General features: G+C 44.5%; 1 protein-coding gene across 1 annotated transcript; it reads right to left on the minus strand.

Moving 5' to 3' along the window:
• Positions 1 to 5,366: 5,366 nt before the first annotated feature.
• CALM1 (calmodulin 1) lies at positions 5,367 to 20,885 on the minus strand. Its single transcript, XM_081916069.1, has 6 exons — positions 20,760 to 20,885; positions 16,753 to 16,783; positions 13,203 to 13,346; positions 9,244 to 9,350; positions 7,192 to 7,327; positions 5,367 to 6,743 (listed from the first exon to the last, which is right to left on the minus strand). The coding sequence occupies exons 1-6, from the start codon at positions 20,760 to 20,762 to the stop codon at positions 6,715 to 6,717; spliced, it is 450 nt and encodes a 149-aa protein (XP_081772195.1). The 5' UTR covers positions 20,763 to 20,885; the 3' UTR covers positions 5,367 to 6,714.
• Between the last annotated feature and the right edge of the window lie 4,623 nt (positions 20,886 to 25,508).

Here is a 25,508-nt window from a genome sequence, read left to right on the forward strand (position 1 = left end):
GGAGGCAGTATTTAATGAGCACATGGCGTGATTTTCCCTTCCGACCAGCCTTTGTCGGACTCAAGAGCATTTTTGTCATGTTTTCATGGGTGTAGAGTTGTTTGGTCATGCAGGAAGAAACCAGTTCAGCGGTTGCTGTCATGGCGATGAGGTATTTAACCTAGGAGAAAGCCCCCCCCCCCGAACAATTCCCTGATTCTTAAAAATAACACATACACACATTTATTCAAAAGTTACAGCAACATCTGGAGAGCCACAACTTCCTCATCCTTGCGCTACGTGAAGAGACAATATCGAAGTGGCCTCAGTGTGATATATCGCAAGGGAGTTGCTTGTGATACCCTTGGGAGATTCATGATTCATACTTTCCACAGACATCTGCTGAAGCTTCTTGTTACCTTACCCAGTATTTCTCTTCAAAGGGACTTTTAAAAGTACACGTTTTGCTCAAATATTCTCAGATCTAAATCACTGTAGCATAGATGCAGCCAATCCTTCATAGCAGCTGCTTTGTTGCTGTCAGAAGGGGAGCAAGTGTCTTTTGTTTTGAAACCGGCTCTTTCGAAGTGTGTGCTGGAAACAGTTAAAGCTGTCTTACTTCATTGCACATGCAATGTTTATATGTTGAGGCTGCAATCCTGTACCGACTTAACCTGCAACGAAGTCCCATTGAACCAAATGCATTGCATAGGATTGTACAGTGGTACCTTGGTTTAAGAATAGCTTAGTTTATGTACAATTTAGATTAAGAACGCTGCAAACCCAGAAGTAGGTGTTTTGGTTTGTGAACTTTGCCTTGGAAGCAGAACATGTTCCGCTTCCTGTTGAGTGTGTTCCATTTGTAAATTGAGTCCCCCACTGCTATGGGAAAGCACGCCTTGGTTTAAGAACGGACTTTTGGAACAGATTGTTAGTAAACCAAGGTACCTGTGTACCGCAATGCAATAAATCAGTGTGGCTCAAGCAAGTAGGAGCTCTGTGAATCTATCTGTGTGCATGTGTGAGTGTCACTACAGCAGGATAGAAAACAGAAGCCGGAACCACTTAAAATCAAAAATTCACTCAAGCCAGCAAGGCCGGCAGATTTCCACTACAGCGGTGGGAAACGCAAACACCTATTTAAGGCTCAGGTATGAAAATACTCCTCCGGATTAATAAACTGAGTAAAATCAACAGATTCCTTCCTGATCCCCGTATTGTTATGAACCAAGATGTATTCAAAAATCTCTAACTCATGAATATATTTTCCATATTACAGCTTGGATATAAAGTGTTGCTGTTCCAGTGAAAGGAGCAGAGGAAGGGAACCTCTTTGGTCACGAAAGGATTGTTTTTGACGGAGCAGATAAGCATTCCATTAGAAAGATGACACCCCCCCCCAAAAAAAGGTAGGAACATAGGAAGCTGCCTTATACAATGTGCAACCATGGGCCCATCTAGCCTAACCTAGTCTACGACTGGCAGTCATTATCCAGGATTTCAGAGAAGGGATATTCCCAGCCTCACCTGCAAGGAAATTGCACCTGGAACGTTCTACAGGCCAAGCAAATGCTCCACCACCGAGCTACAACAATTTGCTCTTCAGTCTGTTTTCGCAAGCTCTTTTGCCCCGTATCTTATTTTATTTATATCCTGCCTCTTCTCCCAGTGCAGGACCCAAGGCGGCACACCACATTAATTAAAGCAGGTACAGCTAGAACACATGCAATAAATATTTTTTAAAAGCAAATAAATGAGCAGCCCTATTGAAAACAGCACTGGAGACGCTTAATGCCATTCTAAAGCACACATAAAAGTACAAGAGCCTCCCTCAGAAGGCCCTGCCACAACAGCCAGGTAGCAGGCAAAGGTCTGTCAGGACAAAAATCTTTGTATTTGCCTTATTTACCATGTTTCATAAGTAATCCTCTCTCCACCTTGCAATCCCTGTATAGGCTGTGTTTCTGAGCTATGAGACATCTTCCACTAACACACACTTGTGCATGAGTTAGTGTTTATTATTATTATTTAGTTGCTTTCCTCTCAAAAGTGTACCAAAGCAACTTACAAAAACAGGTTGGCACTAACAACTGTTGCTCTTTCAAGCCCCAGGTCCTTCAGAGTTTAGGGCAGTTGGCCCTTGCTTACTTCCAGAGCATACAGCACCACAGTCACCCTGCTCATAACAACCAGTAGGTAAGTCCATCCGTCCTACTGCAAGAGGCAGCCTCTGGTCTCCCTCCAGCCTTTCCCCTGAGGTTTTTAAGTCGTGTGGGAGCTTGCAGCCTCTTATCAGCCTTACCTGTTTGCACCTGCAGCAATCCCAGATGATTATCGGTCAGTCAGTCTTGTAGCTTCTTCCCAACAAAGCGATTTCAACCAAACATGTTCTACAATGCAACAGACTGCTTTGGAAGGTAGATGGAATATCCTTCATTACTGGACAACTGCTTATCAGGGATGCTGTGGAATAGTTAATTTCCTGCCTCAGCAGGGGTTGGGCTAGATGACTTTTGAGGTCCCTTGCACCTGTGTTTCTATGATTTCCAGCATGATCTGATGGTGGATAATGCAGTTCTGCTGAGGAAGCTAAACAGGACTGCTCCTGTTAAGAGGCCTGGGTGAATCAGTCATCTCAGACCCATTACATTATAAATTTAATAATAATCAAGTGGTGTCTATAAAGATTATAAATATAATAAGCATTGTTGGACTGAACCAGTCTGGCTTTGCTTCTTGGCTAATCGTTTTTATATTTCCCATAGAACCATTCCTTTCATTTCTGATGTTCATGGTTGTGAGCGCTGTTGCTTTTGCAGCCAAAACAGACCTACTCACACAGAATAGGGAGGTATCAGCAGCCTGTAGAGTCTGTAGATTTATAAACAAACAAACAAACAAACAAACAAACTGGAAATTAACTCCCAAGGAGAAAAGCAAAACCAAAAACTCTCCCGAAATGGCCCAATGAGGACTGAGCATGTTGCCTGTTGTTTAAGGATAGAAAACCAAGTCTTTCTTGTTGCAGTTCTTGTTCTGCTTAATATCAATTTCTGCATGGTCTGATGCTTAAAAAGATCGAGCGATTGCCAGACTGGAATCCCTATCATTTGTGATCAGTATGCATCAGTAACATTTACAGTACTTGATGATTGCAAAGGAGTCATTGTTTGGAGTAGCAGCTGCTCTGAGACACAGGAGTGCATTTTCACCCATCACCTCACCTACAGGGGCAACTGATGCCACCACAAGGGCGTGTTATGAGAAGGGGCTGTAGCTATCTTCACTAACACCAATCTTGTTTTTCTGTTCCTCCTGGAATGGAATGCTCCGAATACTTTCAATGCTCTGTGTACCTCAAAGGGAGAGACCGCCATTTAATTCTGCCCACAGCATTGGCAAAGTCTTTAAACCTTTTCAGAAGCATCCCCTTGAAGGACAGAAGCAGGACAAAAAATATACAGCCATGCAGAAGCTTTAGCTACAGCGCGCTATTATATTGCAGCAGAGAACTGGCAGAACTTGCTACGCCACAGCTTGCTGCCTGGGAGTGTTTGTTTGGCATGCCGGCTGTGCGCAATAAGCAAAGGCATGCAGCCTAGTAAGCCATGATCTGCTGCTTCCTAAAGTGCATACCTATTTGGAAATACGACACATTTACCGTATTGTCTGTCTAACCACCAATATGGGCTGCAGATCCCTTAAATGCTGCTGCAGACCCGAAACCAAGAGGTCCTAAAACCAAATCCACTGAGCAGCTGTGAGTAAGCCAGTTATCTGGGACAGCAATAGTGGCTTCAATTAGGAGTTGCTATAAAGCAGCGGTGGAGGACCTGTGGCTCTCCAGATATTGTTGAGACCACAACTTTCATAATCCCTGAGCACTGGTCAGAGCTCATGAGTCCCAACAACAGCTGGGGAGACCTGAGGTCTTGTTGAGACAAGGAAGCATTCACCTGGTTCTTCATGTCTCTTTTGATTCCTGGTCTTTAGGAACTAGGATTCTACAGAGCTGCAGGAACCAGAGACGACTGTGTAGCATAGTTCCCCATTGAGGATTTGATGCTCAGATGCTGGCTTCTTCTAGTGAGAAGCATCATCTAGAGAACCTTCCCTGTCCTTCACACTCTTTACTCACAACGTCCCCTATCTCCCCCAGTACACACACATCTTCTGCATAAGCGTAGCCTAGATAATGCAGGAGAACAGAAGTTTTATGCTATACATATTCTAGTGTGTGTTTTTTTCCTTCCTACTGGTATTGCCAGTATTGCTATTGAACCCAACTCTCAAGTTCTGCAGAAACAAGCTTTAAAAAGTAGCAGTAGCTGAACGGGACATGCAGTGCTCGGGGTTTCAGTTCTCCATCTCTTTCTGCCTTCCCAGGATTAGAAGTAGAAGACAAGACTGTGTGGCATAGCGGTTACGATGTCAGACTAGGGGCCTGGGAGACCAGGGTTCAAATCCCCACTTGGGAGTGATGTTAGCAGGGTGAGGCCAATCATTCACTTAGCCTAACCTACCTCACAGGGTTGTTGTGAAGAGAAAATGGGGAACCACGTACACCACTTTTAGCTCCTTGGAGAAAAGGGGTAAACGTAATAAATAAATAAAATGAGGAAGAAATCCTGAGTTCAGCTTCTTTTTTGTTTGAGGTCCTTCAGTGTGTAATTTGGATCTCTCTCTTGAAACAATACTGCATGTAAGGAAATTTGTATTTAAAAATTGCTCCTACCACATTTGTTGGACTCCCATGTTGAAAGCTGTTCTGCCTGTTCCCCATTTCCACCCTCACCCAAATTCTTAATCATGCTTGATAACTTGCTTCCATGCATCTCCCAACAGGATGAGTGGTTAGTAATTTTTCATTTTATTTTTATTTTTGTGTGTGGAGGCGGGACACCCTCAAAAATGCCCATATATATATATATATATATATATATATATATATATGCAGGTTTTGGTGTCCTCGGGTGTCTTCCCGTGTAAAAGTTGGGGTGTCTAGGCGACGTTTCGACGAGGTCTCACTCGTCATCTTCAGGCTGGTGCTTTCGGCTTCTTGTTACTGCTCTGTTCCAGTAACAAGAAGCCGAAAGCACCAGCCTGAAGATGACGAGTGAGACCTCGTCGAAACGTCGCCTAGACACCCCAACTTTTACACGGGAAGACACCCGAGGACACCAAAACCTGCATTCCTGTACCCGTGAAAATCTACGAAAGCATATATATATATATATATATATATATATATATATATATATATATCCCAGCATTCCAGCTAAACAGACGACAGGAGAAAAAACAGTGCCATTTCCCTGCAGACTACAGAACGCTGAGTTAGAATCAAGCCAGTTTTGTGAGCCACTGAATTAAGATTGTCATAAATATGAAAGGCAAGCACAAGTTCATTTATTTATAGCAAAGGTCTTGGGTTACAAGAGGTCAGTTCTTGCCATCTTGAAGAAACGTTAAACGGGTTAAGTTATTGCATACATGTGCATTATAATTTAGCAGCAAGTCATTCACAGAACACATTTATTTCCCCTTCCTACTGCCTTCTTTATTTAAATTTTTTGGTTTCGTCTCTCAAATTGTATATATATATATTTATGTATTTATTTATATATATATATGTACGTATATAGATATATAGTTTCGGCTTTTACGAAGCATGTAACACCACCTTTAAGTTAATGGTCTTTTATTGGAAAAAAAGACTAGCATTTACAACTTGGAATGGACATAACTGTAATATCTTGAACAGCGATGTTGATAGTTGTGCTGAAGTCCACAGGCTACCCCGCCAGCTCCAAGTCTCATTACGGAAGGTTTTTTAAAAATGCAAAAGAGAGAAAGAGAGAAAGAAAGAGAGAGAGAGAGAGAGAGAGAGAGAGAGAGAGAGAGAGAGAGAGAGAGAGTGAGAGAGAGTGTGTTGTGTGTCCAAAAAAATGCTCCCGCCCCTTGATGGAGGTTCTCTTTTTTTTTAAATAAAAAATAAAAGTTTTGTGAACGGTAACAGCCCAACACCCGTTTCACAATAGTGCAATGCAGACAATATTAAAACCAATGTTAACACAGACATGCCACCCATAACCTCCGCTGCATTTGGGGGTGGGGGGGGGGGAGGGACACTGCTTCTACATACAGGATAATCTTTTCCACCTTGGGGGGGGGGGTTCCTTCTAAACGTTTTGCATCCTTCAACTATTTTTGCTGCATACCATCCTGAGGTATAGACCAATTTGAAAATAAACCAGCTATGACAATTTTATAACTGCAAATTGAGCTAGAATCCACTTTTGACAAAAGAGTGGATGATTTTTTTTTTTTAAAGATTTGGTGTTTTTTTCCCTCTCTTTTTTTTTAAAACTGTTTTAATACAAACGTCTGACTGTGCTCAATTGTCAAGCTGCATGCATGAAAAACTGGCCAGCCCAAACAGTGTAATAGTCATTAGCAAATGGAACTTTGAGGAGTTCACTAAGTGCTTTCTTATTTTTAAAAGGTAGTACAATTATTTATATTGGAAAAAACTGATAAGTTTAACTCGATCTTTTTTGGGAACAGGACCACCAACCATTACATGCAGTTTGTGGACAGAAGGTATTTTGACATTCAGTTTTGCTATACAGAAACAGAATGAATAAATGAACATTATTATTTTTTTTGCAAGAGGTAAGTAAAAGATTCAATTTGATTCTTCTAGAGGAAAAAAAAAGGTGAAAGGAAGTCTCTTCATTTTGCAGTCATCATCTGTACGAATTCTGAAAGAGACAAAAGAAATCCCACTACTTTTAATGCATTTTGAAAGCAAGTACTATAAATAGCTTTTGGCAAACACTGAAATTATGGGACAAGCAAGGAAAGTAGCAACCTACAGCTTCTAGTAGGGCAGGGTTTCCCAAATCTGGGTCTCTAGCTGTTGCTGGACTACAACTCCCATCATCCTTAGCTAGCGGGACCAGTGGTCAGGGATGATGGGAATTGTAGTCCAAACTGATCTGGAGACCCAGGTTTGAGAAACACTGTTCTAGGGCATCGATGGGGAATCACTGGTCCTCCAGCTATTGCTTGTCCACAACTTCCCTCACCTCCAACTTGCCATGCTGGCTAAGGTAGACAAGAGTTGACATCCCACAACATCTGGAAGGCCCTGTGTTCCTTATGCCTGCACAATGCTAATAAATAGCTACAGAGGAAACCACACCTCACCTTCATAGTTGACTTGTCCATCTCCATCAATATCTGCTTCTCTGATCATTTCGTCTACTTCTTCATCCGTTAGCTTCTCTCCTAAGTTTGTCATAACATGACGTAGTTCTGCCGCACTGATGTAACCATTGCCATCCTGGAAAGACAAGTGACAAGGGATTGAGATTACAGTAAAGATTTTTTTAAAAACCCAGTAGAGGTTGTCACCCACTCTGAACTTCTCAAGCCAGCCTAGAACCTATATCGTAGGTGGGATGGACATACAGCCTGACCTGCCTATGCTTTAGGGCAAGAATTTGATGGCTTGTGCATGTGTTGTGCATGCAAGTTCCACTTTGATTGCCCTTATTCCTAAGTAAGGTTTGCCCACTTAAGGTTGCACAGCTAGAGAGCAATGCAATTCTACCTTCTAAAATGATAGCCTGAGAAGAGGTAAATGGTGATTATGATTATTACTCCTACTCCTACTACATTCCTATCCCACTTTTCATCCAAGGAACTAAGCAACTGAAGTCTGACTCAACAGGCTGCAGTCCTCAAGCCGCTTATTTTTGTTACCTTGGTGGAACAGTTCTTTAGGAAACAAGATTTAACATCAATGATTCTGTCCACAACCTCTATGCCTGCCTTATGGAGCTATCTCTAGTATGGAACCACTTAAGAAATGTCAAGAAAGCCCTTGAATAATCATTTAACAAAACTCTTTGATGCAAGGGAAGCTGCTGGGATTATTGTTTTGCTTCATTTGGTGGGAGGTTCCCACTCCCCACTCCAAACTACAGGCAAGTCCGATAACTAGTAAAAGCTGGGAGCAGTGAAATATTTCCCACAACTCCCATTCACAGGGAACAAATCAAGAGTGTGACAGAATAAGATCATGGAAGCAAATAACCCTGAAAGTATTGGGGTCACATCCCAATTTGGCTCACACAATCAGCTTCAGGATATTCACAAAGACTTAATATTTTTCTTTTTGAATGTCAGCCACAAGCCAATGGCATCACTAACCACTTTTGAAATCCCCTGAACTTGTTTTTAAAACAGGATTCATGTAGCATGGTAAACTGCTATTTAAAAAAAAAAAACATGATCCAGAAGTCCTGCTGGGTATATATGGCACTAATCATGTAGTTCCTCAGATTTTTGCCCTCTATTTAGCAGGACATTTTATTTAAGCCAGAACCCTGTAATTGATGATATCTGGTATACCAACAATACAAAGAAGTCCAGAGTGTTGGGTTTTTTAAAAAAAATTACTAAAAAATCGGGGCAAATTTGCATTGTTAAGTCAACGGCCTATTTCAGACGTGATTTGGGAAGAGCCTTTAATACATCGATACAGGGGAATTTGCTCCAGGACTGGCACTACATGCAGTGGGGACCAGATGTTCAAATTTAGGCCAGGGAGACCAGGCCTCAGTTGTTTACATAGCCACAACCCTCCACGGGGCATCCATGGGGAAATTACCCCCTCTCAAAGTAACCTCATTCAATGGGATAAATACTGACACAACATGCTTTCCTCTTCCCTTACTTAGAATTCAGCTGAGTCTAAGGGGAAGAGTCATTTCACACATTACAGAGCAACAAACCGAACAATTTGCCACAGAGCGTGTGCTCATGAAACATCAGCCAACCCTGGTGGTCTGACATTTGTCACGTTCTATATTTTTGTAGATGCCCATCTCAAAATGGTTGTGTGAAGATGTCCTCCTTCAAGCTCTCCAGAATGCCTTTTGCCCTTGCAGTTGCCCTTGTCTGTAATGAGTTTGGTACACAGTCATTTTATCGTTCCCCAAAAAAGCTGGCTTGGTAAATTACACCAAGTAAGTGGCCCTGTAGAAATTTGATTATGGCCTTCTACATAAAAAGCCATTGATGTATACTGAACCTCATAAGGGTCTCTCTCTCTCTGTGTGTGTGTGTGTGTGTGTCTCTCTCTGTGTGTATTTTTCAACTGCATTCAGCAACTGAGAAAACTCCTTATTTTTGCTGTAACCAAACCAACAACTCAGACATCCCAAACACCCAGTTAATGCCTCCAAAATATACCTTGTCAAAGACTCTGAATGCCTCACGAATTTCTTCCTCGCTGTCTGTGTCCTTCATTTTTCGGGCCATCATGGTCAAGAACTCGGGGAAGTCAATAGTGCCATTGCCTTTAAAATAAAAATGGGGTGGTGGTGAGAAGAGAATAAATTATAGCAAAACTTATTTTAAAAAACTTTATTAAAAAATGGCAAACACACTCCTTTTCCTTTTATGACAACAGAGTTTGCTTTCAAAGTTAACAAATCTCAACTTGTTTACCAGGAACAGGGGTGGGGAACATTTTTTCAGCCTGAACACAACATTCCTTATTGCGCAGTCTTCCAGTGAGCCATGGACCAGAATAGGGTAAGGCCAGAAGCAAAAGTGGGCAGAGCAATGGATGTTCATTTTACCTCTGTACCAAAGGCCTGTTGTCTGTCACACACACACACACACACACACACACACACACAGCCCTCTCTATCTTTCATCCAGGAAAGCAAGCAGAATTATCAGAGTCCAAGGACCCATTCTAACTAGGCAAAAGCACTCAAGGAGGGTGCAAAGAGGGTGCGCCCTGGAGAGAAGGGGCGGGACTAGGGAGAGACTTGAGGGACAGACAAAAAGATCTAGAGAACTGCACTCAGCCCCTGGTCCTGAGGCTCCACATCCCTGTCCTAAAAGCATGGTTGTTCTGTTAATATATGTGAATGAGACCAGCCTAACTTGATTTAGCATCCTTTGCAGTTGGTTCACCATCCAAGAGGATTCTTCTCTGGACTGCCATTACAACCCGAAACTCCAGCAAACTTGGAGCTACTCTTAATTCTTCTCATTGTATCACTACTGCGGGTCAAGTTGGTAGCTGGTGTATTCAATATACAGACACTACTTAGAAGTGCTGTGAGGGCTTTACAGCTTACCGTGTCCGTTGAAAGACCAGGTATTGAACTAGACATGTAAGAAGCTGGGCATCTCCAAAAGGACTCTTTAAGATTGTTTAAGAGGTGTTACAATGCATTTTGAATTGAGCTACTGTTTGGAGAATACAATGCCAACAAATAAACTCTCTAGCGCTGTCACCTCCTGCCCACTAGGGGCACTCCTATAAGCTCCAATCAGTTTTAGAGTCAGAAGCGATAGCTTCCATCTCTACTATTAAAATCTTGCATTCAGATCCTGCTTCCAGGTTTCCCACAGGCATCTGGTTGGCAACAGTGAGAAGAGAATGCAGGACTAGATGGGCCAATGGCCTCACCAAGCAGGCTCTCATGATGTTCAACAGAACACAGAAGCGGGCAACAATTCTATTGCCAACCCTCAGAAATAGGTACATGTTCTTTGGTTGACCTTAAAAAGGGGCAATACTGTGACCATTTCGCTTAGCACCTGAACTTAACACGCTCCATGCTTTCAACAGCAATTTGCTGAACAGGCCCACAAAATCCCAAGAAATTCCCTCAAATTAAGCTCTACTCTTTTTAGTAGAATTGATGCCAACTGAACCATTTCTTAAATAATGGTTGTTGTTGAATCTCATTGGGGATAAGATGTGTTAGTCAAATGTTAGGAATGGATAATCTGTTTATGGTGTCGATAGCAGGACAAAAAACCTCTTTAAAAATAAACTTTAAAATACAGTATGTGTAACACCAGCAGAATGTTTAATATATATATATATATATATATATATATATATATATATATTCACAATATACATATCAGTTATAATACTTGGAACTGGAGTTGCTAACATATACTCTTGGGCATCATGTCACCCTCACACACCTTCACTGCTACCCACAAGGGATATCCTGAGGGATAGCTCAGTTGTAAAGAGCATGAGACTCATCTCAGGGTCATGGGTTTGAGCCCCACGTTGAGTGAAATATTCCTGGACTGCTGAGGGTTGGACTAGATGATCCTCGTGGTCCCTTCCAACTCTAGAATTCTGTGATACCCCTCCAGCATTATTGTTTTATTAGTTGGAAGTAGCAGGGGAGGAACTGCCTGCTTTTTGCCGCTGGAGGGGTATAACTGTATTGCAACAAGGTTCTGAATGCAGCCAGTTTTTCTCCTGTGAAATGGGTATTTGTGGTGCGCATTAACAGTCTTAGATTTTCCAGGCGGGCCCCTGGCCCAGGAAGGTTGGGGACCCGTGATTAAGAACATACGAGACATTAGCACATAATAAGGCATCTGGGATCACCTCCAATTAGCCTCTGTGATACCATCTGGGATCTTAGTCACTAAGTTCTTGCACAACACCCATGTGGTTTCAACATGGACTTGTTCAGGAGGAATTTTTCATATATTTTTGGTTCCCCTCCTTCCAGGCGTTTCTTTTTAGGAGGCTGAGACTAGAGGATCATAGAGTAGGTGCCAGGAAGCTGGATGGCTCTTCAAATCATAAGCATTGGAAGGGACATCAAAGGGAGTCTATGGTCTACAGCATTCCTCATAGGTAGTCATCCAGCCTCTGCTTAAAAAACTATTAGGAAAGGAGAGCCTGCCCCACTGTCAATCAACTCATCCCGTTGGATGTAGAGAACACAGGCTGAAGAAAGAGCTGTGAGAGGAAGGGGGCTCTTTTCCCATTATTTGGATCCCTTGGGAAACTGAACAAACCTGCTGCACCTGAACTGAGCGTGAAGAGTGCAGCTGAATGGGACATAGCTGCGGGCAGCCTGAGGAAGTACCATCCACCTTGGGCCTGCCCATAAAATGCAAATCTAGAGTGAGAGACCAGGATGGTGCCTGCTGTTTCTAGGAACTCTTCTCATTGTGAGACTTTTGTGGGTGAGCTGAGAGTTTGTTTGGGCCTTGGGTGAGAATTCGAAAGCTGAGAGGGAAGGTATGTCAGAAGGAGAATGAGTTGATTTATATATATTAGTAACTTTATATTAATGTAACATTTTATATGAAACTGCATGCTTTTGTAATATTTTGTTTTAAATTTTCTGTTATTGCTTTAGTTTTTTCTACACCACTTAAAGAGATATTCTTAATATATTAAGTGGTATAGAAATTAAATAATAACATTGGGAAGTTATTCTTGCCATCTGAATTCACAGGTTCAGTTCCAAACTTCTGGAGCAGCAAGAAACAAATTTGTTTCATCATTCATTTCTTCCTTTACTCTAGATGAGGGGTGCCCAAACTTTTTTCAAAAGAGGGCCAGATTTGATGAAGTGAACATGTGTGAGAGCCAAAGTTGTTGAGCTTTTTTTACAAAGGATTTGACCCCCAATAAATAAACTGCCATAGAGGCCGGAGAAAGCCAGCCAGGGACGTGCCTGCTCTAGACCTTTGGCCCTCCCAATTTTGGCTGGACTGCAACTCCGATCATCCCTGGCAATTGGAGTCAAGCAACATATGGAGAAGCACAGGTTAACCACCACCCCCTGCTTTGGACTAAACAAATTCAACTCATTCCACCTTTCCTCACAGAACTTCTTATCCTGATGGATCAGGCCAATGGCCCATTTAGTTCAGCATCCTATTCTCACAGTAGCCAACCAAAACTTCCTCTCCAGGAAACTCACCAACTTTTTGTCACTCTCCTCCAGGTAAATTATATTTACTATATATCCTTCTTAAACTGCAGGACCAAGAACTAGACGCAGAATTCTGGATGAGGTCTGACCAAAGAAGAATAGAGGAGTACTAATATGTCACCTGATCTGGACAGTACCAAGAAAAGTAACGGTACCACTATATTTTACTTTGAGCCAACCTAAAAAGAGAGAAATTCCCAGTGGACATATATATATATCCATATACCTGTTCACCTAAAATGCCACCATGATTTATGTATGAATAACCATTTATTAAGTCATGGCTGTACTTATCAGGAGCTTAAAAGCATTTTGAACAAGAAAGCCAGTGTTTAAAAGGATTTCTACAACTAAGCATTTCCAAAATTGAGGCGCTATGTTCATGCAGCAATGGTAAGAAGTTCACCTCTTCAAAATGCTTACCATCAGCATCTACCTCATTGATCATGTCTTGTAGCTCTGCTTCTGTTGGGTTTTGACCCAGCGACCTCATGACTGTCCCAAGTTCTTTTGTTGTGATGGTGCCATCACCATCTTTGTCAAATAGAGAGAAGGCTTCCTTGAACTCTGGAGGACAGAAAAAAGACCCGTCGCAATTTAGCACCGTGACTGACATGAAGGGCATTATCAGCTGTAAACTGTTTGGTTCAAGCAATGATCCCCACAGACAAATTAAGACCACGTTCCACCTTGTTGATAATTTACATATGCAAATCTGATTGAGAATATACAGACCTACATACTGGACACCAACACTGCATAAAACTGTTTTAATACCTTACTTGGAAGTATCAATTTGCTTGTCCTAGGGATGCTGTTTGTTGTTGGGAGTAAATGAGAGCCAACGTGGGTTGTAGCCTGTCCCAACATGGCAGCCTCCAGAGGTTTTGCAATACAATTCCAATCAGACAGCATGGCCAATGATGATGGTAGTCCAAAAAAAGGAGGGCACCAGACTGGGGTTTCAAAAACCCCACACAGCCATGAAGCTTACTTGGACCAATCTCCCTCTCTCAGCCTGACCTACGTTATATGGGTGCTGTGCAACTAACTCCCATGTTCTGAGTAACTTGGGGAAGGTGGGATACAGGTGTGAAAAAAACAGTTATGGCATTACAGACTGCTAGGCAGAAAGAGTAAATTTCCAATGGCAGTGTTTGCACATAACACTAACCCGTGGTTTGTTTTAATCAAAGTTTATTCAACTGAAGTGGCTTCATAGATGTTTCTCTAAGGTTTGGTTTGTTTCTCAGCAGCTCATGTCTCATCCCTTTGTAGGTTGGTAAGGATCTGAGGTGGGGCAGCCAAAAAACAGGGTCAAACAAAGCTGCTGGGTCCAAACCAAAACTTAAAAACAAGCTATAGTTTGTAAGACAACAACAAACCACTGTCATTTGTTGGCTGACAGCAGATCGTGGTTAGTCTGCTTGGCTGGGCTCACACATTCAAACTGACTACAAGCCATAGCCTAGTGTTATGTGGTAACCAGGGCACAGTTATGCCAAACTCCTTCTGTAACCATTAGCAACCTCTGTTCAGAGTCAATGTCTCTCGGGTTAACATCTTTTTTTCCTCCCCTAGTTCATGTCAGTTGTTCAAATAATACAAGCTCCCCATTGTTATGAACTGCAGCACATTAACCACAATTTATTTCTTTAACCAGCCAGCATAATTCTTCAGCATACAATGCAGCACAGAGAGTGTGCGTTAAAAGTAATTTCACAACACCCACCTCAAACCCAAAGCCTGTCAGGTTGAAAGACAGCGGAGAACCTTATAAGCAATCATGGCCAAATGGAGATTTGAACCCAAAAAGTCTCTCACGTCCCAAACCAAAATGTTCAAGTCAGTAAGTCCAGTTTTCTGTAACTGATGAACAGGAATTGTCTTTATGGTGAGACAAGCTGTCAATTAACACTGAGCTCTTAAGTCTTCAAACAAAACAAAAATCATCTTTCTTTCTTTTTTAAAAAACTAACGTTGTCTTTGATTAAGACCAGGGGTTGAACTCAAGATATGGTAGACATGATTATGTAAAGGCCTTTGCACCACGGATATTAAACAACAATACTTAACATTTTAAGAATGTTTTCGTAGTACTCAGTACAACACAATCCTTAGAACAACCCAGCCAAATGGGTTTCTAATCTCTGTATGATGCAGGGCAGGGGATTGGGCAGCAGGGCAGGGGAGGTATACCCAAGTAGACTCATAGCAGGCTTCTGAGTTCAGCCACTATACTACATTACTTGGAGCAAATTGTACCAAGCTGGAGGAACTATTAAGTATATCTTAAAAAGCATCTGTCTCACAAAACACACATCATCAAACCAACAATGCTTGGGTTCCGACCGCATGAACTACCATGTTTTAGTCCAGGGGTGAGCAGACGTTATATGGTGGTCTACTAGTGAACCACTGGCCAATTTTTGTTGCTGGGGTTCTTGCAAAAAGTTCTGGACAGGATGGACTCTCGACTTGGTCCAGAAAGGTGCTTATGTTCTTTAGTAACAGTTCATCATCTGGTCTTTTAGAGAAGTGCCAAAGCCCATTGGCAGAGCACATGCTCTGCATACAAAAAGGATCCACTCTAGATCCTTGGAATCTCAAAGCAGGGCTGAGAAAGACGCCAATCCCCGAATCTGAAAGAGAGCCACTACTGTTCAGAGCACTAGGCTAAAGTGACTAATTATCTGATTTTATATTAAACAGTTTCCTATATAACTGTTTAAAAGATCCTGAATATGCATAGAGGTTCTAGCAATCTCAGCCTAACAGCGTCAGCGTCGTCATCCAACAATGTTTCAAGTCATGGCAGAGGTGAGGGTTGAACCAAAGACATCCAAATTCATATCATAGCTCAGTCTTCTAGCCACCATGCTACATCAGCTTGTGGGGCTGACAAGAATAAAATGCATAGCGATGGAAAATGGATTAGAGGGGAGGAAAAGAAGAAGACAGACCACACTTGGTCTAGCTCAGCCTCTGCCAACCAACAGCTATGCTGGTTGGGGCTGATGGGAATTGTAGTCCGAAATGTCGGGAGGGTGGCAGGTTGACCAAGGCCGCTGTAGTCAGTGCAACTGCCCACAAGACTATGAAATAGCCTTCCTCTAGTCCTAGTCCTGCACAAACGGAGCAGAAACTATGGTTTAATTAAGCCTGGAATTAAGTTCCATGTGGGAGGAGAAGGGAATTTGCAGTTCTCCAGTCCATGGTCTGAGGATTGCCCAAATGCAGCCAACATCATGTGCTGTATTTAATATTGTCAGTTGCCAATTGGGCTCAAGAACTGGCAAATTAGATCTGGGGAAAGCCAGTCTCCTGTACTCCACTGAGTGATCCTTATGCACTTTGAGTGATTTTGTGCTTGCTTTGTGTAGCTTCTACCTATCTGAACTTTCAAATTAGTACCTATTTCATGACTACCAACTGGCAAGAGTAACTGCCAGCTCCTGGGCATTTTATCTTCAAGTAAGTGATTATTTTGTTATTTTCGTTACTGCACATTTACAGAAAGAGTCAAACAAATCCATCTATTTCTCTCCTTGGGTTGTATCCAAGTAAATTCTACTCAGAGTAAACCCGCTGACACTAATGGACCAAAGTTATTCACATCAAAGGGTTTACTCTTGTGTAGAACTAACACTGGCTGCAACCATTTTTCTTGATCCAGATATAATTGTATCATGCACAAGAAGAGGACAAGGAATGCATGATCAACCAGTATGTTTAAATGACAACAGTAATAAAGTGATATATTATGTTCAAGAAACATAGTACAAAGTTGGGAACATTTTCCTGCCCATTTTTAAAACAAAAAACAAAAAAAATCAACCTACTCAGATAGGAATGTACCATCCTGAGAAACAGCCAAGCGATAGCAGCCACCAAGAATGTTCTGCAATATTTTTGTATTCAGAATAGGTTGCTAGGCCAACAGAAACCATCTCCCTCCATTTAGGATACTTACCAGCAATCTGTTCTTCGGTCAGCTGATCGGCCTACGTAAAGAATAGAAAAGTATTTCAGAACATTGTTTTTACCTGTAGCTATGTCAGTCAAAACCACAAGATGCAATTGCAATTCAGAGGCAAGATGGCATAATGTTATGTTAACGTTTGGCACATCCAGAAGCGATTGGCAACAAATCATCGCTCTGTCTGCTAAAGGGAGAACAAACAGGATTGAGGCAGCACAGCAGGAGTGTGCACAGGGTGCCCAGCCAGAATGGTAGCTTGCCAAGACAGGGAAGCAAGACCTGCTACATCAGTGATCAAGGAACAGATCCTACCCAGATTAATTTCGTATCACGGTTTCATTACAGCCAAGAGGCCGCTAGACTTAGCATGATGCAATGCATGATGTGGGCCATCTAGCAATGCTTAATTCTTCAGGTGCTTCTTCTTCAGACATATTCAGGACTAATTTAAAAGCTTGTTTTCCGTTTTTGCATAAAGTCTTAATTTTAAGGCAGCTGCATACTCAGATATCACTACTTAAGACAAACACAGGATTGCGTTTTAGCAGGTCAGTGTGCTGAAGAGTACAGAGCACAACCCAAGCAGCATTTAGAATAACTACGAAGTCTCTGTCAATTTCAATGGGACGTGCAAATTATGTACTGAACTCTGGCAAAAGAGGGAAAGAAAAGCTTAACTTGGGCCCCCAAGAAATAAATCTGCCTTCCTGTTGTCTTGAAAACCCGCTTCCTCCACCTCACATAGGTGTCTTGCCAGGGTCAAACCCCACCAAGACAGTTCAGACAGACACAGCTGCTGCGGGTGGGCTTTGAAGATATGCGTCAAAAACACAGCTGCGGTTTGCAAGCCTTTGTTGGCAACCCCCGATTTGCCAATGCAGTGGCTTGCCATTGAATTAAGGTCATCCCAAAGCAGGCTTTTCTATTCTTTCTTTAAAAAATAATAATCAAGAAACAAAAAACTCACAGCATTTGTCGCTGGCACCTAAAAGTGAAACCCTGTCCTATCTCCACCCAGAACTCCAGCACTGGATTTCCCTCCAGTGAGGCAAGTTGACATAGTGATTTACATAACATATCAGAGCAATGCAGAACAGGAAACAGGGCCACACCTAATAGTGGGGGAAAATGATGCAAATCAACAGAAGCAAGAGTGTAGGAAACACTGCCTGACATGTGAAGGATAATAATCTAGGTTTTGTACTTGCAAGTTGCTACATTATGCAGCATCCCAGTTTGCCAACATTTTTTGGCAGGCACAAAACACAGAGTGCCGTGGTTATGGCCAGATAGCCAATATTGTCTAGAAGCAGCCACCCCACCCATTCAAGTAATTAAGGAGGAAAACTGTCGGTTCTGGTGATGTCACCCTTCCTAAACAGGATGAAGGGGGAGCAGGAGATCCACCATGCGTGGCCCATATTCATATCTGGCCATGCAAAATCTTATCCTCTCCGCTCCAGGAAACCAAAGCAGAGATTTCCACCCAGAGCACACACACACACCCCAAGACGTCACAGTATTGCAGCAAATATCTGGTGTCTCGCCGTGGAAAAAAAGAAAGAGAGGGCCAAAGACTGAATGAAAAGGTCACAACCTAATAAATGCTCTTGGGGGGGGGAGGGACCCTCATGTCAGCATTGGATAAGGTTAAATCAAGTTGCACAGAAAAACAAAACAAAAAATGGCAAAGAAAGTAGTCCGCTTCCATGGTGCAAAAGAGGAATAAAGGCTTCCTCTTAAACAGCTACTGCACAAGCAATAAATCTGTTTGTTTGACACCAACAGAAGTCCATCGGTGACCCATCCTTTTTGTGGCACCCCCATCTTGCCAATTTTGCTTCTAACACACTTTCCTGTACGCAGATCATGCCCCTTCCTTCTCACGCCCACCTAAACCTTATCCGAATCCTCCTGAGGTAGCAATTGCATTTCAGTGTCTTCCTTGAGGTTTACAGGAAACTGACTAATAGAGTCCCTATTAAAACCACCCCAGCTTTTCACCCGCTACTCTTGCTGCCTCTTGGGGTCAGGGTGGAGACCAGAGAGGAAGAAGAGGTGGAGAAATGATGTAATGCTGCCATCATCCAAGGCTTTTTAAGCACTGCTGCATTTGAGGGGCTTGGGGAAAGGGGTGGGGGAGAAGGAGAAACAGCGCAATAACTGCAGATGTTCCCCCCTGCGCAGTGCAGCTGGTGGAGGAACCAGGATTGTTTCCATCTTCCTTCTGAACTGCCATCTCCTTCTAGCAAGCCTGGATTTTTTTTCAATTTCCCCCACCCACCAAGGGGAAAGGGGTGATCTCTGTCTGCAATAGCCTCATATATTCCGAAATCTTCGGATTTTTATATTTGTGTTAAGGTAGGGAGCCTAGCCCCCATCTGCAGCCACAGCTATGCCATGCACTGAAGATCACACCCTTGCCTAATGCACTTGGCATACACCCTGGGAGGGAAAATAAAAAGTCGTCATTTCACTCATTAGCACAGGCAGAAAAGGAACCGGGAGAGAGGGCGCGCTAGCGGGGCTGCAGAGTCCAACCGAGGAGCGCCTTTTCTTTTTCTAAGGCAAGTGCTTTGGTGTCCCTGGTCTGCAGTAAGTGGTCTTGTGTCCCCAGGAAGTCAGACCGCGCCGGAATCTGTATTCCCCACTCTCCCCCTTGCGATTTTCCACGCGGATGACAGCTTCGACCCCTTCTCAGCTCAGCTCCCCGATCCATCCTCAGCTGCAAAGAAGGAGCCCTGCATCGACTCTTCTGGGACCCATCCAACTAACTACAAGCAAGCTATAAACATAAACACCCCTTTTCCCGTGCGGGGATGGAGGCTGGGGGTGGAAGAGAGACTCGCGCCCCAGGCAAGGCGCAGGCAACCGCCTCCATCCTCGGGAGAGGCGGAGGCCCCACCGTGGGAACCCTCTGCCCACGGGCAAGGCGCGGGCGCAAACACTCCCTCACTCGTGGAGTGGGGTGTCGGCGGGGGCAGCGGCAGCAGGGCGCGCCTCCCGCGCACGCTGCCGCCCGCTCCGCCATCTGCCCCGGAGCGCATGCAAAGCAGAAAGAAAATAAACGAAGCCAAGCCGGTCTCGCTTTGCAGGCAGCAGCGTCCCTGCCCCGGCTGCTTCTCCGAGCCTTTCCAAACCGCGCGATCGGTGGCCTCTCCAGCATCCCCACCCAGCCTCCGGAGGCGCGAACTGCGAGGAACCCGGCTTGCATTCATCATGCATCGAGGCAAAGCAGAGCGCGCCAGTTCCGGGCAAGCGGCTTCTCTGAAAGACAGGAACCGGCCGCAGCCCCGGGCTTTTATTTCCCTCCCTTCCTTTTGCTGCGGAGGGGAAGCGAGCCCCGGAGCTGGGAAGAGGGCGCGTGGGTGGCTGAGTTGGAGGGTGAAGATTTGGGTTGGGCAAGAAGGATCAAGGGTCGGGAGCGAAAGCGCAAGTCAGGGCTCCCTCTCCACCCCCCACAGGACATCCGAGAAGACCCCGCAGCGCAGGCAGCCGTGAATGGGGTGGGGGAAGGCAGGCGAGAGAGACCACCGATCCTGGCCAGCTGTGCCCAAAGAGGGTCGGCGATCCAGCTGCGCCGCAGCCCGCCGCCCCCCCCCTTCTCCAACGCGAAGATCAGTCACACAAGCTCGCCAGCCGAGCTCCGGGACGCGGGCCTGACCGAGTCCCCGGCGCAGCCGCCGAAGCTAGCCAATGCACGGGAGCGGCATGGTGAGAAGAATCCGGGCTCCGGTTAGGCTCCCGCCAGCAGCAGCCAAGAGGATCCCGCCGCAACACCAACTTCCGAGAAAGTAAAAGGGGGAAAGGAAGAAAGAAAGGAAAAGCAAGCCGGCCAGCTCCATCGCGCCCAAGCCGATCCAGATGCTCTTCGTCCATTTTTGCAAAACTGCGAAAGGAAGCCAGCCCGCGCGTGCTCCAGGCCAGCTCCAAAGCAACCCGGAAGGTTATCGATTGCCTAGATCAGCGCCTCTCTTCGCAGGTCCAAAGCTACCTACCATTGCGGCTGGTGATGGCGCTTGTCTGTGCACGGGCGAAGGTGCCGAAGGCGGGCGGCTGCTCTCAGCTCTCGCTGCCTCCTCGCTTCGCCAAAAATGCTGTAGGTGTGAGGCTGCGCGGCGCGCTTTTTATACGGCGCGCTGTATCCCTCCGCCGGAGCAGCGCCTTCTTTTTCCCTCTCCCTCCCGGGACTGGGGCATGTGGCAGCAGAGTGACTGCAGCAGGCAGCCCTGCCCCCTCCCCTCCCCTCCCCACACCCGCCCGGCCCCTCCCCCGCTCCCTCCCAACCGCCAGCCCAGCTGGCAGGCGGCGAGGAGGAGGAGAGGGGTCGCTGGGCGCGCGCTCCATCTCCCTCCAAGGAAACGGCGGGCAGCAGCAGCAGCAGCAGCCGGCGCATTGGCTTCGGAGCGCCTGCCAGGGGTTGCAGCAGATGCTGCTCGCGGCTTAGGCGGCTTCCGTGTTCCTGCTTTGGTCCGAGAGGCCGAGCTGTTCCGCAGCAGGCAGGGAGAAGGGCAGGCAGTGTGTCTGCTGCTTCCCTCGGAAGCCCCGAGGTGCGGAAGCCTGGCAATAAAAACAAGAGCGAAAAGGGGCCTGGCGAGGATGCGTTTGGGGCCGGCCCTACTGTTAGGCAGAGTGAGGAGGAGAGATCTTGAGGCGACTGGTTTGGGGGTGGGGGGAGGGCAAGAAGAGGAAGCAAATGGTTGCCTAGTTCACTTATTGTTTCTGGAGTTTTGCTCCCAGGGAGGAGGAGAGGAACCTGCGGGAATTTTGTTTCCTTTAAGTTAAGGTGCCAAAATGAACTTGGCAGACCTCGGGTTGTACTGTGCACCTTTGCACCTTGGCTTGGAGAAGGAGGGTAGCTGTTCTGCCTCAGGTAGCAAAATGTATTGGGCCTGCCTTTTTGCAGCTAGAATAATAATAATCATTATGATCATTTGTGTAATAAAACACTGCAAGGCTGCACACTAACTCAAAAGCTAGCCATTTTGAATCCATTTATGGGATTTCTGAGTAAACGTACATAGGATTGGGCTGTGTGCAATGGAAGGTTTAGAGTGGACATGCAGCCCATTATCTCAGTAGAAAGAACCGGTCCTTCCTATTTCAGTGCTGGTGCTGGCCTAGTTCATTGTAAAGTTGCATAGCGAGAGAGAGATTTAGTTGTGAAATTTGTATTAACCCCTGGTTTAGTTTTGGTGGTGGCCAAGGAGAGGAAGGTTTTAAAGAATGAAGTTTCCATTTGCAATCCACATCTGCAAATACAAGTCTGGTTATATTTTTGTACCCCAGATTCAGGGAAACTATTTCCAAAAATTGGGAATATGACACAGAGGAATAGTTAATGCCCCTCCATGCCATTTTTCCTAATTACATGGGGTGGGGTGGTCTTTCAGCCTCAATTCAAATTCTTTTTTTAAAAAAAAAAGTCAGGAGACCTGATCAAAGATTTTCCAGCATCAAATTTGCATCTTCGGTAGCCTTTCAGGCCTAAGCTTTTTGGATGGAACCTTGAGTAAAATTGTGGGGAATACGTACCTATGTGGGAGATCTCGTTTTGCATTCTTACTGAGTTCAAAGGGATTCTACCAACAAGTTGTTCATCAAATTGCAATGTCTGATGCTGTTTTGAGTTGGGGATGTCTTTGATTATGGCGGGTGGATCCATATATTAAGTTTTATTTATTTCCTAGAGCTTATACTCCCTCCTTGGATATAAATTATACTCAGGGGGGTTCACAAGGGCTTACAGCAACAAAACAAATGTTTAGTTTTGCCTGAAGAGGTCAGGAATGATAAAAACCTTACTATGCCTTGATGGCTGTGTAATCTTCAAAACAGTTATTGATCATCAAGCCCTTTGTAGAGTTTAGGTATAATATGACATTTAAAGCTTTTTTTTATAATAATCGGTAAGCTGTTTTTTATACCATTTCTTTTCAAAACAAGACATCTCATGAGAGTTCAAGGAGTATGATCAGAAAACATCTGGAGCAAATGGGTTAGTTCAGACTGGGAAGCGTGTGAGAGAAAAAGCTGCCATTTGGTGAAACTGAACCACTTTGTAGTACAGGGACTCTCTTTAGAAATCTGATGGGAGAACAGCAGATTTGTTGTCTGCTTATAGGAATCTGCTAGCTTCCACTGTGCTCTATTTGAACATTGTCAGTGAAGAAAATATTACAAAGACGATTGAGTTTCCAGTGTTCTCTCATTTGAAAGATATGAAACTCTATAACAGTGCTATGCACAAGGCCATGGCAGCAATCCTAACTCCACCTAAGGTAAAGGTAAAGGGATCCCTGACCGTTAGGTCCAGTTGTGGCCAACTCTGGGGTTGTGGCGCTCGTCTCGCTTTATTGGCCGAGGGAGCTGGCGTACAGCTTCCGGGTCATGAGGCCAGCATGACTAAGCCGCTTCTGGCGAACCAGAGCAGTGCACGGAAACGCCATTTACCTTCCCTCCGGAGCGGTACCTATTTATCTACTTGCACTTTGACGTGCTTTTGAACTGCTATGTTGGCAGGAGCAGGGACCAAGCAACGGGAGCTCACCCCGCCATGGGGATTCAAACTGCCAACCTTCTGATCAGCAAGCCCTAGGCTCTGTGGTTTAACCGACAGTGCCACCCACGTCCCCACTCCACCTACCTTAGGAGTAAATCCAGTTGCATTCAATAGGATTTACATCTGAGTATAGACATGGTCAGGATTGTATTGTTGGAAGGGCTATAACTCCCTGTTGCTTCTGTATGTCTGAACAGATCTTTACCGTATTCCAATGGGCTGCTGGAGAATGTCCAAAACATTTTATAGTAATTTTTTCAGCTCTGGGTGCTAGAACAATGCTCCCCTTTCAGATCCCCTCTTTCAACACTTAAGAGTTTCTTCCTCTTCCCCCTCCACCCCCGTAGATCTTTGGAAGGTATCTCAAAAGTTTCCACCTGCAGATTTCCCTTGTTGGCCTTGATAGCAGTCATTACAAAGCCCAGTTCTATTATGAAACAATTCACAATATCCGCTTCCCAGATATCCTGTTACAGCAGACAGGGCCAATTTGTATGCCTAACTTTCCCCCATTTTCTCTCTGGTGCTTGCTCACCAGTCTTTATCTAAGGCTATCAATACTCTCCATCTTTGTCTACCTTTCCCTCAAGACACGTCTACATGTTGACTTTTAATGATGGAAGTACTGTATTGTTCTGTGTATAACACGCCCCCATGTATAAGGCGACCCCTATTTTTTTGGACCGCAACAAAAAAATGGGGGGGGGGAGAGATTGCCCAGAGTTGTTGAGCTTCTTTTGGGGTGGGGCCATCGCCACCAATCACTCTCCACCCTGCCCGCCAATGCAAATTGCACGCATTGCTGCGGCCACCAATCATCTGCACGCTCACCACCAAAAGCCCACCTGCACACTCGACACAACCACAGCTGATTGCATGCACGCCTTGCCGCTGCCGTAAATAGCCCGCCCAATTGCTGCAGCAGCAGCCAATCGTCATCAGGCCTTGGCGCAGCAACCGATCGCACACCCAGTTGCCGCTGCCAATCTCCTGCTAGCTGCTGCCACAAATCACCCGTCCCCCCTCACTATCTGTGTATAAGACGACCCACAGTTTTTGCCTATTATTTCTAAGGAAAAGATATCGTCTTATACAAGGAAAAATACTGTAAAATATTCTTATACATGTTATACCATCTAAATCACTTTAGCTGCTGGTTTCCCAGATCCATGCATCATGCTGTGTGCTGTGGGACTGCTCTGCATTCCCACAAGATTTACCACACAATCTATTTCCTGAAAAGGAAGAATTGATTAAAAAAAAATTTTTGGCACTTGCAAATTTCTGCTTTGACTTCAGTCGTCTTTTGGTGGCAAGTTTTATTGCAGCGCCAACAGACACAGCAGTTCCCCTCAAATTGCCTAGTGCTTTTCAAGCAAATCAAAGCTGCAAAATGTTACTTGCCTGGTCAGTGACTTCCATATCCATGCCCACATTCCAGCATGAAAACCATATTCCATTCCAATCTCTCCTAGGTAACCTGCTTGCATGAACAGCTTTGTAGCAAGCTTCCATTTCATTTCAGGTGCTTCTTTAAAGGCTAATTTGGAAGTCCACACAACTTCCAAAGTCTGCTCTATATTGTTGTTCTATACAGTATTAATTTTATATTACGATATCACCAGTCATCTGGTATCTTGGTGTTGTAACAATGCTTCTAGGCTGTGGCAACCATATCTTTTGTTGGAAGAGTTGTTAGTCAATGACTCAAGATGGAAGACTAATGTTTCTTCAATAGGAGCTCATTTCTGGAATGTGGCAGACACCTGGGGAATACCGTATTTTTTGCTCTATAAGACACACCAGACCACAAGACGCCCCTAGTTTTTGGAGGAGGAAAATAAGAGGGAAAAAATATTCTGAATCTCAGAAGCCAGAACAGCAAGAGGGATCGCTGCGCAGTGAAAGCAGCAATCCCTCTTGCTGTTCTGGCTTCTGGGATAGCTGTGCAGCCTGCATTCGCTCCATAAGACGCACACACATTTCCCCTTACTTTTTAGGAGGGGAAAAGTGAGTCTTATAGAGCAAAAAATACGGTATTTTCCACCCCAACATCACCGAGGGGGGAGTGCATTTCATGTTAATCCCACAAGTTTTATTCATTATCTATTTTGTTAATTTCTTCTGTTTATGAATCACTTCCCATAAAATATCTTGAAGCAATTGCACTGTGAAAACATTGACA

Source organism: Podarcis melisellensis (assembly GCF_964234715.1).
Source record: "Podarcis melisellensis genome assembly, chromosome: 1".
Classification (NCBI taxonomy): Eukaryota; Metazoa; Chordata; class Lepidosauria; order Squamata; family Lacertidae; genus Podarcis; species Podarcis melisellensis.

Coding starts and splice junctions, on each gene's coding strand:
- CALM1 (XM_081916069.1), bottom strand. Junction 9,351..13,202: donor CAATGAGGTAGATGCTGATG/GTAAGCATTTTG, acceptor TTTATTTTAAAG/GCAATGGCACTATTGACTTC. Junction 7,328..9,243: donor CATTCAGAGTCTTTGACAAG/GTATATTTTGGA, acceptor TTGTCTTTCCAG/GATGGCAATGGTTACATCAG.